General features: G+C 44.8%; 1 protein-coding gene across 1 annotated transcript; it reads right to left on the bottom strand.

The window, feature by feature from the left end:
• Positions 1–5482: 5482 nt before the first annotated feature.
• Positions 5483–9097, bottom strand: LOC123448372 (nicotianamine aminotransferase 1-like). The gene is made up of 8 exons (XM_045125219.1): positions 8906–9097; positions 8526–8824; positions 6974–7316; positions 6558–6770; positions 6413–6472; positions 6178–6333; positions 6001–6094; positions 5483–5816 (listed from the first exon to the last, which is right to left on the bottom strand). The coding sequence occupies exons 1-8, from the start codon at positions 8921–8923 to the stop codon at positions 5677–5679; spliced, it is 1323 nt and encodes a 440-aa protein (XP_044981154.1). The 5' UTR covers positions 8924–9097; the 3' UTR covers positions 5483–5676.
• Positions 9098–13392: the final 4295 nt, after the last annotated feature.

Here is a 13392-nt window from a genome sequence, read left to right as displayed (position 1 = left end):
CTTCATCCATATATGATGCTATGTGTTTCATTTTCCCCCTAGATTTTACATTGACCTTTGTTCAAATCCTATAGGGATTGAAAGACTGAAAGGGGGCACACAAATCTACAGATGCAATAGCTACAAGGAATTAGTTCAATGTTGTCGTCATCCTCTGTCATTTTTTTAGATGAAGCTCGGATCGGGGTCTTTTAAATTTGAATCCATTCGAACACCAAGTATATGGGCAGTTATTGGTTGCTCTCCAAAGTCTATTCATTCAAACGCCAAGGATATGTGCAACTCCTGGCTGTTATGTGTAGTTTATTCATTCCAACACCAAAGATATGAACAAGTAAGGTTATTTCTTGCTATTTGTTATTTTCTGCATGATTTATAGCTTTCTCAGTGCTCTGACAGGCTTCTTTCAATTGATTTTTTTAGAGATAAATCCGAATGCTATTTTATACATGAATGGGTGCTTAATGTATCCCCACACACACCTTTTCATTTATACTCAAGTTCTCAATGGTTTGAAGTCAACATTATTTTTTTAGAAGAATAATGAGAGTATGATATGAGAGCTTCAATTGCATAATTACTGATCGCAGAATTAAGCATTGGCATGGCATTGCTTCTATTCATGGTAGTTGGACTTATGTATATACTCGGATCTAATATTTGGTTCTTCCCTTGCAGTAGAAGCCTTTTTTATGTTTCCTTTGATCCTTCTCCATGACTACAGCTCGTGTTGCGTTTGCATTTATTGTTACACCTTCTATCTCCATTACTACATAGTAGATCCCATAGCATGGGATAGGATATGGAATTAGTTTTCTTGCTACTTACATATATTATCCGCATGCATGATCGCATGTCTCTCTATTTTATGAGCCACTACAACAAAATGTATCGGTTTCAATGTGATATACTAGCCATCAAGGCTTGTGGCTTATGTTATGGCTATAAAGTCACACTTGTAATTTCCTAGAGCTTCTACCACATCATTCTCACGCGCCGAATTTCTCCCGTTTAACATGGGCACTCACTTAGATCGCTTTCATCAAATTACTCTAAGATTTTAGAGAAAATATGAGAGGTGGTTATTGTGGCTATAGTACCATTCAGATTCCTAACAACTTGAAGATTATTTGGACTAACACATTACATTAAACTGAAGTGGGAGTCTTCCCTCCTATTTAAAGACCTAACAAACCGAATCCCCATTTTCCCTCGATTTATTCAGCTACTGTCTTGTCATTAGGATCTTTAATTTGTGGGCATATTTATGCGTTCTTGTTCTGGCTTGATGGTACTACAATACGTGTTTTTTTTTAATTTATCATGTTGTAATCTTAGATCGGCCATCATTTGAAATGCGTCGATGGCATATTTATTAGGTGGTTGGTTTTACTTGCTTTCGAATTTTGTTCGTAATGTTTAATCATGATATGTGGTAGGATGTCCTTGTGGATTCATACATGCTCTACATATGACAAGGTTACAGGAAAAGTACTGCTAGAATTTTTAAATTGGGATGTCGCTTTGATAGTTCTGTTGTGTACTGCTTATTATTTGAACAATTCACCTGTGAATCTCGAATTTGGGGGTACATCTCTTCGCACGCAAGTGGAAGAAATTCCTTGCCCTCAAGACCAACTAATTCAGGACATGCAGCTTAAATATACCGTGGTGAGTCATGCTTACTCTTGATCTCCCTACTACTTTCAGTTCCATTTCTTGGATGAAAGGAATGCTAGTTTAATTTAACACGTTGTCCAAACTCAGAAGCACTTGATGTGCTCAACTGCTGATATATACGAGAAATACTGGATGTTGATGAGGATCGTAGTACACTTCATTCAGAACTTAATTTCTTAGTGTATCTATCATCATGTCCAGGTTGGTTCCTTCCTTTGATGTCTTCTCTCTAAACAATCGATGAAATACACAACTAGCGTGCACATATTTAAGGAGCACCTACAGTTTCATTGTGTAAAAAATAGTGGCAGATGAGTTCTTATTCAAAGAAGTCTCCACGAGTCGACCTACATATTTCAGTGATTAATTTATTTTAATAATGGTTGATTTGTGACAAAGTAAACAGTTTAAGTTACTTGGTGCATAAAAAGACCTCAGTTTGTTGTGTATTGTTGCAAATATCTTGTTTTCTTCTTCCAGGTTGCCGGCGCATGAATGAAACTCAAGGACATTGGTGCGGAAAGAGAAAATCTGAATAAGTTGGATTTTAATATGGTATAAGTATTGATTGCAGTCTTTCAGTTGTTCTAACGTACATTACTGTGTTTCTTCTGGAGGATGGAAAGTTAGATACAATTTAAGACAAGCAGGTAGGCTCCTCCTCCAACAACAACAACAACAACAACCAACAACCAAGCCTTTCAGTCCCAAACAAGTTGGGGTAGGCTAGAGTTGAAAACCATAAGATCTCGAAACCAAGTCATGGCTCTCGAACGTGGATAGCTAACTTCCACGCACCCCTGTCCATGGCTAAGTCTTTGTCGATATTCCAAACCTTCAGGTCTCTCTTAACGGACTCCTCCTATGTCAAGTTTGGTCTACCACGGCTCCTCTTAACATTCTCAGCACGCTTTATCCGTCCGCTATGCACCGGCGCTTCCGATGGCCTCCGTTGAATATGTCCAAACCATCTGAGACGATGCTGGACCAGCTTCTCTTCAATCGGTGCTACCCCAAGTCTCTCTCGTATATCATCATTCTGTACCCGATCCTTCCTTGTGTGGCCACATATCCATCTCAACATGCGCATCTTGCTACACCTAACTGTTGGATATGTCGTCTCTTGGTTGGCCAACACTCCGCGCCATACAACATCGCAGGTCGGATAGCTGTCCTATAAAACCTGCCTTTTAGCTTTTGTGGCACTCTCTTGTCACAGAGTACGCCAGAAGCTTGGCGCCACTTCATCCACCCAGCCTTGATTCGGTGGCCCACGTCTTCATCGATATCACCATCCTTCTGCAACATGGACCCCAAATATCGAAACGTGTCTCTCTCTGGTACCACCTGCCCACCAAGGCTAACCTCTCCATCCTCGTGCCTAGTAGCACTAAAACTGCACCTCATGTATTCAGTTTTTGTTCTACTAAGCTTAAAACCTTTCGATTCTAGAGTCCGCCTCCATAACTCTAACTTTCTATTAACCCCCGTTCGGCTATCATCGACTAGCACCACATCATCCGCAAAGAGAATACACCATGGGATATCTCCTTGTATATCCCTTGTGACCTCATCCATCACCAAATCAAAAAGATAAGGGCTCAAAGCTGACCCTTGGTGTAGCCCTATTCTAATCAGAAAGTCATCGGTGTCGCCATCACTTGTTCGAACACTTGTCACAACATTATCATACATATCCTTGATGAGGGTAATGTACTTTATTGGGACTTTGTGTTTCTCCAAGGCCCACCACATGACATTCCGAGGTATCTTATCATAGGCCTTCTCCAAATCAATGAACACCATATGAAGGTCCTTCTTTTGCTCCATGTATCTCTCCATCAGCTGTCGTACCAAGAAGATGGCTTCCATGGTAGACCTCCCAGACATGAAACCAAATTGGTTTTTGGTCACGCTTGTTAACCTTCTTAAGCGGTGTTCAATGACTCTCTCCCATAGCTTCATAGTATGGCTCATCAACTTGATTCCGCGGTAATTAGTACAACTTTGAACATCCCCCTTGTTCTTAAAGATTGGTACTAAAATACTCCGCCTCCATTCTTCGGGCATCTTGTTTGACCGAAAAATGAGGTTGAAAAGCTTAGTTAGCCATACTATCGCTATGTCTCCAAGGCCTCTCCACACCTCGATGGGGATACCATCAGGACCCATCGCTTTGCCTACTTTCATCCTTTTTAACGCCTCCTTAACCTCACACTCCTGGATACGTCGCACAAAGCACATGCTGGTATCATCAAAGGAGTCGTCTAGCTCAATGGTAGAGCTATCAACCTCTCCATTGTAAAGGTTGTCAAAGTACTCCCGCCATCTACGCTTGATCGCCTCATCCTTCACAAGAAGCTGATCATCTCCGTCCTTGATGCATTTGACTTCGCCGACATCCCTCGTCTTCCTCTCCCTAATCTTGGCCATCTTATAGATGTCCTTTTCGCCTTCCTTAGTGTTTAAACGTTGGTAGAGGTCCTCATACGCCCGACCTCTCGCTTCACTCACCGCCCGCTTTGCTGCCTTCTTCGCCACCTTATACTTCTCCATGTTAGCTGCACCCCTGTCCAGATATAGGCATCTGAAACAGTCCTTCTTCTCCCTAATAATCTTCTGGACCTCATCGTTCCACCACCAGGTGTCCTTAGCTTCCCTTCTACTTCCCTTGGTCACCCCAAACTCCTCTACAGTGACCTTCCGCAAGAAGATCGCCATACTCGTCCACATCAAGTTTGCATCGCCTCCTTCCTCCCAAGGGCCCTCCTTAATGACCCTCTTCCAGGTAGGCTCCTCCACATACAATTTTTTTCTTCCTTGCTTCGCTCTTCTTAAACCCTAGGCAAATTGTTCTACACTGCTATCACTTGTCAATGAAAAAGAAAGAATTGTTTGTTGTGCTTTCTAGCAAAGGGATTCCCTTACAAAATTCATGATATCAAGAGCGAGTCCAGCGCATAACATTTCTTTTTGGTGACTAGCGATATTGTATTGAACAAGATTGCCAATTGACTGACGTGTCTTACCTCCTTCAATTCATAGAACCAAATGTTGCAATGTTGCCGAATCGCCTGGTAAGAACCTAACCAGAATTTACTACCCTTGCAATCACAGTTCTTCAAGAACTTGTCACAACATCTTACTTGCTTAAAAAAACTTTGAATCATCATTGGGAGTAGATGTTTGGGTAGCTGAGGTGTACCACATAGCCTTCGGCTGCAAAAGATATAACAATACAAAAGGCAACAACGATCACTGTGGTTTAACCATTTCCATGTTCGTTTGATAAAGGAGGGCTTGCAGCGAAGATGATCATGCCGCTTCTAAGTGTGTAATGTCAATAATGTACAAGTATCAATGTGTTATATATATTGGAATATTACTTGTATATGCTAGATATCCATTGTTTTCATCCCATATTAACTGGTTGACAACCTGATGAATGAAGAAATTCATTCTATTACATGTGCGTTGCACGTGCACTGTTAAACATATGAAGAGACAACACTTATGACGGGATAAATTCATTTTATTAGATACTACACAATAGATTTATTGCCGCTTTTGGAAACAAAGGATTTGGATTATGCACTTCTTTCCTCCTTAGACATCAAAGCACACTTGTCTAACTTTATACCCTCCTACCAACAGCTGTCAATATTGTACTTGGCGTTTAGAACATTGAACTGTTCTTTTTTCTCTCACAATGGTTGTAGCTCGATTGGAAATAAAGTTGATCTTGTGGCTCACTTGTTATTTGCAACCAATAGACGGTAATTATATTGCTGCTATGCAGTAATAAGGAATGCTTATTGAGATAACCTTTATTCTGTAAAGTTGTTGCAGACTTTTATTCTGCTACAAACTATCTGCTAACTGTTCCTCAGATTCTATATACAAATTTCAGCTGTATGACATAAAATATTCATCTGAGAACTGAAATCAGAGGCTGTATAAATGTTATTGAGCTAACAAAAACCCTATATGCTGGTTTCAGAACTTTTTTTTCAGTAGTTTTGCTTGACCTGCCTTTCTCTGGCAGAACGATTCAATCCTATCGCAGGCTTCCAGTATTAGATCAACAGGTGCCCCAAAGAATATCCTAACCCAGTTCTTCAACCCAAGGACAGAACCTGGAAATCAGAAAGGACAGATTGAAATTGAAAATCTAGAGAACAAGACTAGTACTTGGGAACACAGAAGCCAGTACAAGATCAACCATTTTAGGAACTTCAAGTATTGCTTATCATATCCTAGAAGTTCAGAAAGGCTATAAGGTAATAGTAAGAGAAAGATGGAAATTTTGGTGTATTATACCAGGTAAAATAAGAACTGATTCTTCTTTAATCAATTCGCAAGCAAAGTCTATGTCATCTGCAACGCCGAACAGAAGTGAAGTGTTGATTTCAACCTGCATAATATTTTGATCATCTATTCAAAGATAGGATAACTAAACATTATTATATATAAAGACAAGTGCAACTTTGAACCAACCATCATGAACATTGAACCATGAGGCTTTGAGTAGCATTTCAGAGCTTCAATCTGGTTCACTCTTCTGTAGAGAGCATCCACAGCAGACCCTAGCAAGTTCACAACATTCTGATGGAACTCGTCATGTTCATCCAAAAGAATCTGAGGAACTGCTGCCTGTGTTTGAAAAGATCTAAATGAATTAATGCAAACTCGCTTGTGTAGGTTCAACATTGTTTCGCGATCGGATCCTAACCTGAATGACTGAGGCTGGTCCTGAAGTCACGTTCAGTAGCATCTCAGTTGCAGCTCTGACCTTTAAAAGAACAAAATTATGGATCTCCGTACATGAGTGCATATAGCCAGCAATGCAAAAACATGAGAAGAATATAGTGTCTCACATTCTTGATTGTACCATTAGGATCACAGAATGCCAACCAACCGAGACGCCATCCTGGTAGCATGAATCTCTTTGAGATGGCTCCAATGGTGATAACTGGTGTGATGTGCGCATATGAGGCCATGGGCACAAACTTGCTGGCACCAAAGACCATATGTGCATATACCTCATCCGCTATTACTGGAATCCCCAACTCTTTTGCAGTTTCAGCAATCTATAGATCAAGGGATGCAGTTGGTGATCAGTGCCATGCCAGTAAATTATGCATGTTCAGAGTACATGAAGGTACATTTGTTCATAATATTCAGTGTTTGTAGGAGCCTGATTCTTCAGAGGTTTCTGTTAATGAAAGTCACTGTAATTTCAGTTTCAGGATGCAGCAATCTGTGCTCGTGAACTCTGCAGTCCAATGGTTACCTGGAGAAGATGCTGCGTAGAGTAGACCGCGCCACATGGATTGTTTGGATTGATGACAACTATGGCTGCTGTGGCGCGATCAGCCATGGCGCGTACTCCTGCAAGGTCGGCCTCCCAGCCTTGCTGGGGCAGGAGATCGTAGAACCGAGGCTCGGCGCCGACAAGCTCGCAGGCTGCCTCGTAGGGGGCAAAGCCCGGTCGGGGCAGCAGGATGTTAGCCCTTGGAGCCCCACCGAGCACCGTGGTGATGGCAGTGATCGCGCCTGTACCACCAACCGTCATGAACACATCGGACTCCCGGATGCGGTGGTGTGTGCCGGCAGACAGGTGGTCGGCGACCGCGCTGTTACAAAGAATGTCTCTTGCGTCAGTCAAAGAATTACAAGGGATGTCATCAAGCTTGGTAAAATCTTGTCAAGAGAAATATGAAGTAAATATCGTTTTCATCATTTTTAGAGTGCAAACTCTTGGGAGCATCTCAGTTTACACGATTTCCGTCAAAGTTTTGTCGTATTTGGGAAAAAATGTAAAGCGATTGGTCAGTGAAGGTGTACCAGTGACATGAACGGCTTGGAATGGTTAGAGCATCTACAGCCGGACACGGCTTGGAATGGTTAGAGCATCTACACCCAAACGTCTCAAATGATCCCGGTCAATGGCCGGACAAAAGAAAGAAGGCAAAAAATGACCCAACCAGATACCTCATATCATCTCTATACGTCCGGGCTATCCGCGAAGCCCCATATTTATTTTAAATATAGAGATGATATGAGGACGCGCCCGGTCAGTCCACCACATAAGACTGACCCCACCACAAACCACCTTTTTCATTTCTTTATTCATTTTTTCTTTCTATTTTCCTCTCCACCAATCACGTGCAAGTGACCGAACATATGAGACGGATGGACAAATAGAGGACACGTTCGATCATCTACTGCTAGTATATATGGGTGGGGAGGGGTGGGGTTGGTTCATATTTGCTACTTCCTCCGTCCCAAAATAAGTGTCTCAACTTTGTACTAGCTCTAATATAAAGTTATACTAAGCTTGAGACAGTTATTTTGGGACGGAGGGAGTACCATCTACTGCTAGTATATGTGTGGTTGTCAGCTATCAAGGGGTGCACTTGTAGTACAACTGACTTGGAAGTTAGAACTTTGTGATAGATATTGATAGTCCAAGTGGCGAGGAGCCAAGCAGGTCGTACCACATATGGTAATGTCTTTTGTTATGGGCAAACGGGAAAGGAAACAGCATGTGAATGTGATGGTGTTGCAAAAAATCATAATGGAAGAAAATCAAGATGATGTGAGAGCCTTTTGCAATTGTGTATCTAATGGTATTTCGATGTGAGAGCTTTTCTAATGTGATGTCAGGGCCGGGTTTTTTTTCGTCCGCAAAAAAAAGGCCGAAGGGTGTGTTGGGGGCGCGGCTGGAGATGCTTTAAGAAACGAAACCTCTAATAAAAAGTTTGGGACTAAATGAATGTTTTGATTGGCTGCGCCAAGTTGAAGAAACATCCTTATCACCAGACTAAATGAACGGCCCTGACCGGCGTGCGGCGGGGAAGCCGTAGGAGGGCGCGTAGCAGTCGAAGTCCCCGGACCTGGCGGCGCAGGCGACGGCGTCGGCAGCGAACTCCCCGCCCCGGCGGAAGCAGGCGTGCGCGGAGGCGTCGCCAACGCCGAGGGAGAGGAGGCCCTTGTCCTTGCCGGCGGCCGCGAGCAGGTTGCCGACGACTCCCCTGATTGACGCCTTCCCCTCCGACGACAGCGCCGGGTGGCACCTCACCGCCGTCTTGCACGCGCACGCGCAGCCTCCAATTCGCTCTTGCGCGGGCACCGCCGCAATCTGAAGAACCAAGAAACAGGAAATGAGGCATGCGCATTAACTGTGATACGCATTTCACAGCGGGGGTAGGGTAGGTGGTACATGGGCAGTCGGCGCCATGAGAGCAGACTCTGCACACAACAACAGAATGCGAGAAAAAGGGAGAGAGGAAACGAATGAAAGAGAACAAGAGATGAGATCTAGGCGTACGTGAGGGTTCTGTCGTCGCTAGTCACCAGGCGTGTGGGGGTGTATTTGTAGCGGTTCTGTGGCTCAGAGACGCACAAGTAATGGTCAGAACTAGCAAACGTTTCGCACGGCAGCCAAGGACTCTGCTGGAGAGAGACGCGGACGCACGCCGTGGATGCGCGCGCGAGAGGGACAGGGAGAGATTTACAAGTAACAGGCATGTATGGATGCAAAAGCCAAGAGCGATACGTGTGTCGTGTCACAAGATAGAGCTCACGCCGCAGAGGCCGTGCAAACTGGTTGATCGCAATACTTTTTTCTTCCGCTGCAACCCCAAGAAAAAAATAATCATAAAGTCTGTAGAGATTGTATGGTATTAAACTCGATATGCATAAAGCTTATGATTGAGTTGAGTAATCTTTTTTGAATGAGATTATGTTGAGACCGGACTTCCGTCAAGATTGAGTAAATCTTACTATGCAATGTGTCTCGATTATCGAATACAGAGTACGAATTAATGGGAAGGAAAGTGAAAGTTTTAAACCAACAAAGGGTTTGAGGCACGGTGATCCGTTGTCACCTTATCTTTTCTTATTATGCAGAGAAGTTTTGAATGCATTTGCTAGCATATGCTGAGAAAAATGAAAATATTTTGGGTGTAAAAGTCTGTAGAGATGCCCCACCCATCACAAACCTTCTCTTTACGGATGATTCGTTGATTCTTATGAAAGCCAACAATCAGAGTGCGATAGCTCTCGAATCAATACTAGATTCATACTGAGCGGCTTCGGGACAATTGGTTAGCGTTGAAAAATCTAGCAATTTTTATCAGTCCTAATACGAATGTGGAAATTAGAGAACAATTATGTACTACTCTAAATATTATGACTAAGGCCCTCAATGATAAATATCTGGGCTTGCGAGAAAATGTGGGATTAGATAAAACAGAGTGTTTTCAATTTCTGATTGAGTGAATAGTTAAAAAAAGTTAGTGGTTGGAAGGGAAAACTACTTTCTACTCGAGGGAAGGAGATCCTCCTCAAGGCTGTTATCCAATCCATACCCACCTATGCAATGTCGGTCTTTAAAATTCCTAAAAAGATCTATAGAGGAATCATTGACGCGATAGCGCATTTCTTGTGGGGAGACGAGGGGAATCGTAGAAGGATGCATTGGATGGCCTGGTAGAAGATGTGTGTCCCTAAAAACCAAGGAGGAATCGGATTTCATGATATCCACTGTTTTAATTTAGCAATGCTCGCCAAACAGGTGTAGCGCCTTCTTGATAGTCCCGAGTCCTTGTGTGCTACTATTCTAAGGGCCAAGTACTATTCTGACGGTGCTCTACTGAACACTAAGTTAAGGAAAGGCTCTTCCTTCACCTCGCAGAGTTTTATGACTGGTGTGAACTCTCTAAAAAAATGGTTATATTGCGAGTGGGGAATGGACAAAACATCAACATTTGGATGGCGCTTGGATTCCAAATTGTGTCAATAGAAAAACTGTAACGCCAAAGGGAGGAATTTTGTTATCTAAAGTGGCTGATTTGATTGATCCTGTTACGAATAATTGGGATGATGACCTTATTAGACAAACAATGTGGCCCATTGATGTTCAATGGATTCTTTCAATTCCACATTGGGATGAAGACCTTATTAGACAAACAATGTGGCCCATTGATGTTCAACGGATTCTTTCAATTCCACTATCACAACATGACATACCAGATTTCATTACCTGGAGTTATACGAAGAGTGATATGTTTTCGGTGCGGTCTGCTTACTCAGTGGAGTGGGACCATCAGTATGGAAGTAAACCGAGACATTCTAATGGGATGGGACGAACTACGACTAACCCTGTCTGGAGTAAGTTATGAAGGATATCTTACCCGACGAAGGTTAAAAAAATTATCTCGCGTACACTACATGGCACCCTTCCTTGCCGTGTAACGCTTGCAAATAGACATATGAAAATTTCACCAATTTGTCCCACTTGTTCTGGGGGTCTAGAAGATACAAAGCATTTTCTTTTTCTGTGTACTAAAGCAAAGGAGGTTGATTATGGATGGATGATATTATCGCAAAAGCTTGTGAGGTTGATCGTGTTGGAGAGGCGGTGTTGGAGTACTTAATTATTCTACCAGAACAAGAAATGAGGATTATGGGATGCCATACTGTACATGAAATGATTGGTATCTCGGCATGGTATCTATCTTTGGTGGGAAAGACAAAAATTGGTGCATAAGGAGAAAACTCAGAATGCTCATTTGATTTCTATGGGAATTTTTGCCCTGACAACAAACTTCATCAACACATCATCCCCAAAGGCCTCAGTGATAAGGGAGGGATGGTCTTGCCCCCCAGGGGATTTGTGAAACTTAATGTGGATGCTTCTTTTGACCATAATATGCTACGGGGCATGATGGGGGAGGTCCTTAGAGATGATAAAGGAAGATTTATTGCAGGAGGAAACAACAAGATTGACTATTGTGCGGATGTATTGATGGTTGAAGCAATGACGCTCAAATTTGGCCTAACACTGGCGCAAAGGGCGGGTTACAATTGCCTCATTATTAACTCTAACAATATGGAGGTCACTGAGACAATGAAGGATGGAGGACGATGTGCGGGTGCGGCGGCGACAATATTCGATGACTGTTTTCATTATGCGCACTGTTCAAGAATTCGTCCGATTAACCAGTTAACTTGCCAGTTAATCGCTACTCTTAGGGTGACCGAATCGAATAACACCTATTCATCATGGTAACTTGCCATGCCGATTAATTAGCCAGTTAGACCGATTAATGAGTTATCATACCGATTAATTAGTTGCCACACCGATTAATCACTACTGGCCTATTAACTGGTGGGCAAACGAATCCGAAAAATTTGGCACATAATGCCTCCCACCCCCTCTTTCTACTAAATACCTAGGGTTTGGCCCTCCTAGCGCTTCCTCAAGCTGCTTTCATCCCCTCCTAACCTGGCTGGTGGCTAGTCGTGTTCTCACCAATGCCAATCTCCACACTACACCTGGAAGATCTAGTTGCTCCGCCATTCTGGTCGCTTGCCTCGACCCCACCCCCTTGGACAATCCCCATCCTCTCCCATGGGATGCTCCCCAATCTCTTCCTCAATGGCGTCACCTGCAGGCAAGGTACTACCATCTTCCCCCCATACCTTACTGTACAATCCATGTGACAGCCGATGCCGACGTTCCAGAAGATTCCCCTTTTCTTTCCGTTTTCGTCGTGTCATTATTTTTATTTTTCGCATCATCATCGCATCATGCGCATCATCAGCATTGCATCGGCATCCCGTTGCCGCCAGTTTTCAAAACTTGCATTCGTTGTTAGTTGCCGGTTCACGTCGTTGTCCGTTCCGAGCCCAACCGCACACACACGCGCCGCGACATCGTCAAAACCCTGTTTTAAAAGTGTGTTGAAAACTTTCTCTGATCGGGGTGAAACTTGGCATGCGGTCGTGATTAGTTATAGCTAGGCCGACTGTCGAATTTCATCGCGATCGGAGACCGTCTGGTACCCGAACGGACGACCGTAGCGGCACCGTATTCGGTCTACCGTCGGACGGTTGTCGGTGTTTCAAAAATTGTTGCCGCGCCGCCCGTTTTCCCTCTCGTCTCCGGTAAACCACTCTACATGGCCATTTAGTCCATCCCGCGTTCGGAATTAGTCGAATCCGACCGCGCGGTTGGATCCGGAACGAAATTCCGGTTAACCTAGCCCCCCCCATTTGTCTATATATAGTCCCCGTGCATATTTTAGACAGCCACCACCATGTACCTCGGGATCCGCGCCCGAAACCCTAGCCCCCTACTCTCTCTCTCTTCCCTGCCAGCCACCGCGGGCCCGTCGAGCCCATCGCAGGCCCGCCCAGGCCCGAACCGCCGCCGACGCCCGTTCTGCCTTCCGTGCCCCCACGCCTCTTGCCTAGCACCGCCGGCTAGCCCCTCGTGTCGAGCTCCTCCCGAGCCCCCGCCGGAGCCCGCGCCCCAAGCGCCCCCTGCTCCGCAGCCGGCAGCAGCTCGTCGCCGGAGCGCCGCCCGTGGCCACCTCGCCCCGCCGGAGCCCCTGCACCTTGTCTCTCCATCAACAGGGGTCGGCCGCCATGGATATCTGCGCCTCCAGCGCCGCCCGCCATCGCCGGCAAGCCGGCCCGTTCAGCCTCGCCTCGCCGCCCTGGTCCCCGCCGCCGGGAACTGTGCCGCCTCCCCGTGCTGGCCGATCCCGCCGCCGCCGCGTTCCCTCGTTCGATCTAGATCGGGGAGCCTCCCCGCTGCGTGTTCCTCCGTGGGCCGCCTCGAGCCGAGGCCCACCAAGCGCGCCAGCCCCGGCCCAGCTCTTCCCAGGCGCCCCAGCCTGCCTCAGCCTCGTCCCCAGC

This window comes from Hordeum vulgare, chromosome 4H (genome assembly GCF_904849725.1).
Source record: "Hordeum vulgare subsp. vulgare chromosome 4H, MorexV3_pseudomolecules_assembly, whole genome shotgun sequence".
In the NCBI taxonomy this organism is placed as follows: Eukaryota; Viridiplantae; Streptophyta; class Magnoliopsida; order Poales; family Poaceae; genus Hordeum; species Hordeum vulgare.
The sequence above is the reverse complement of the archived record's forward strand: the minus strand, read 5'-3'. Positions and strand labels throughout refer to the sequence as shown.

Bases quoted from the DNA above. Each gene is read 5' to 3' on its own strand.
- LOC123448372 (XM_045125219.1), bottom strand. The intron at 6,095-6,177 runs GTTGGTTCAAAG...AATATTATGCAG, and splicing joins ATGGTTCAATGTTCATGATG to GTTGAAATCAACACTTCACT. The intron at 5,817-6,000 runs GTATAATACACC...TCTGATTTCCAG, and splicing joins ATCAGTTCTTATTTTACCTG to GTTCTGTCCTTGGGTTGAAG.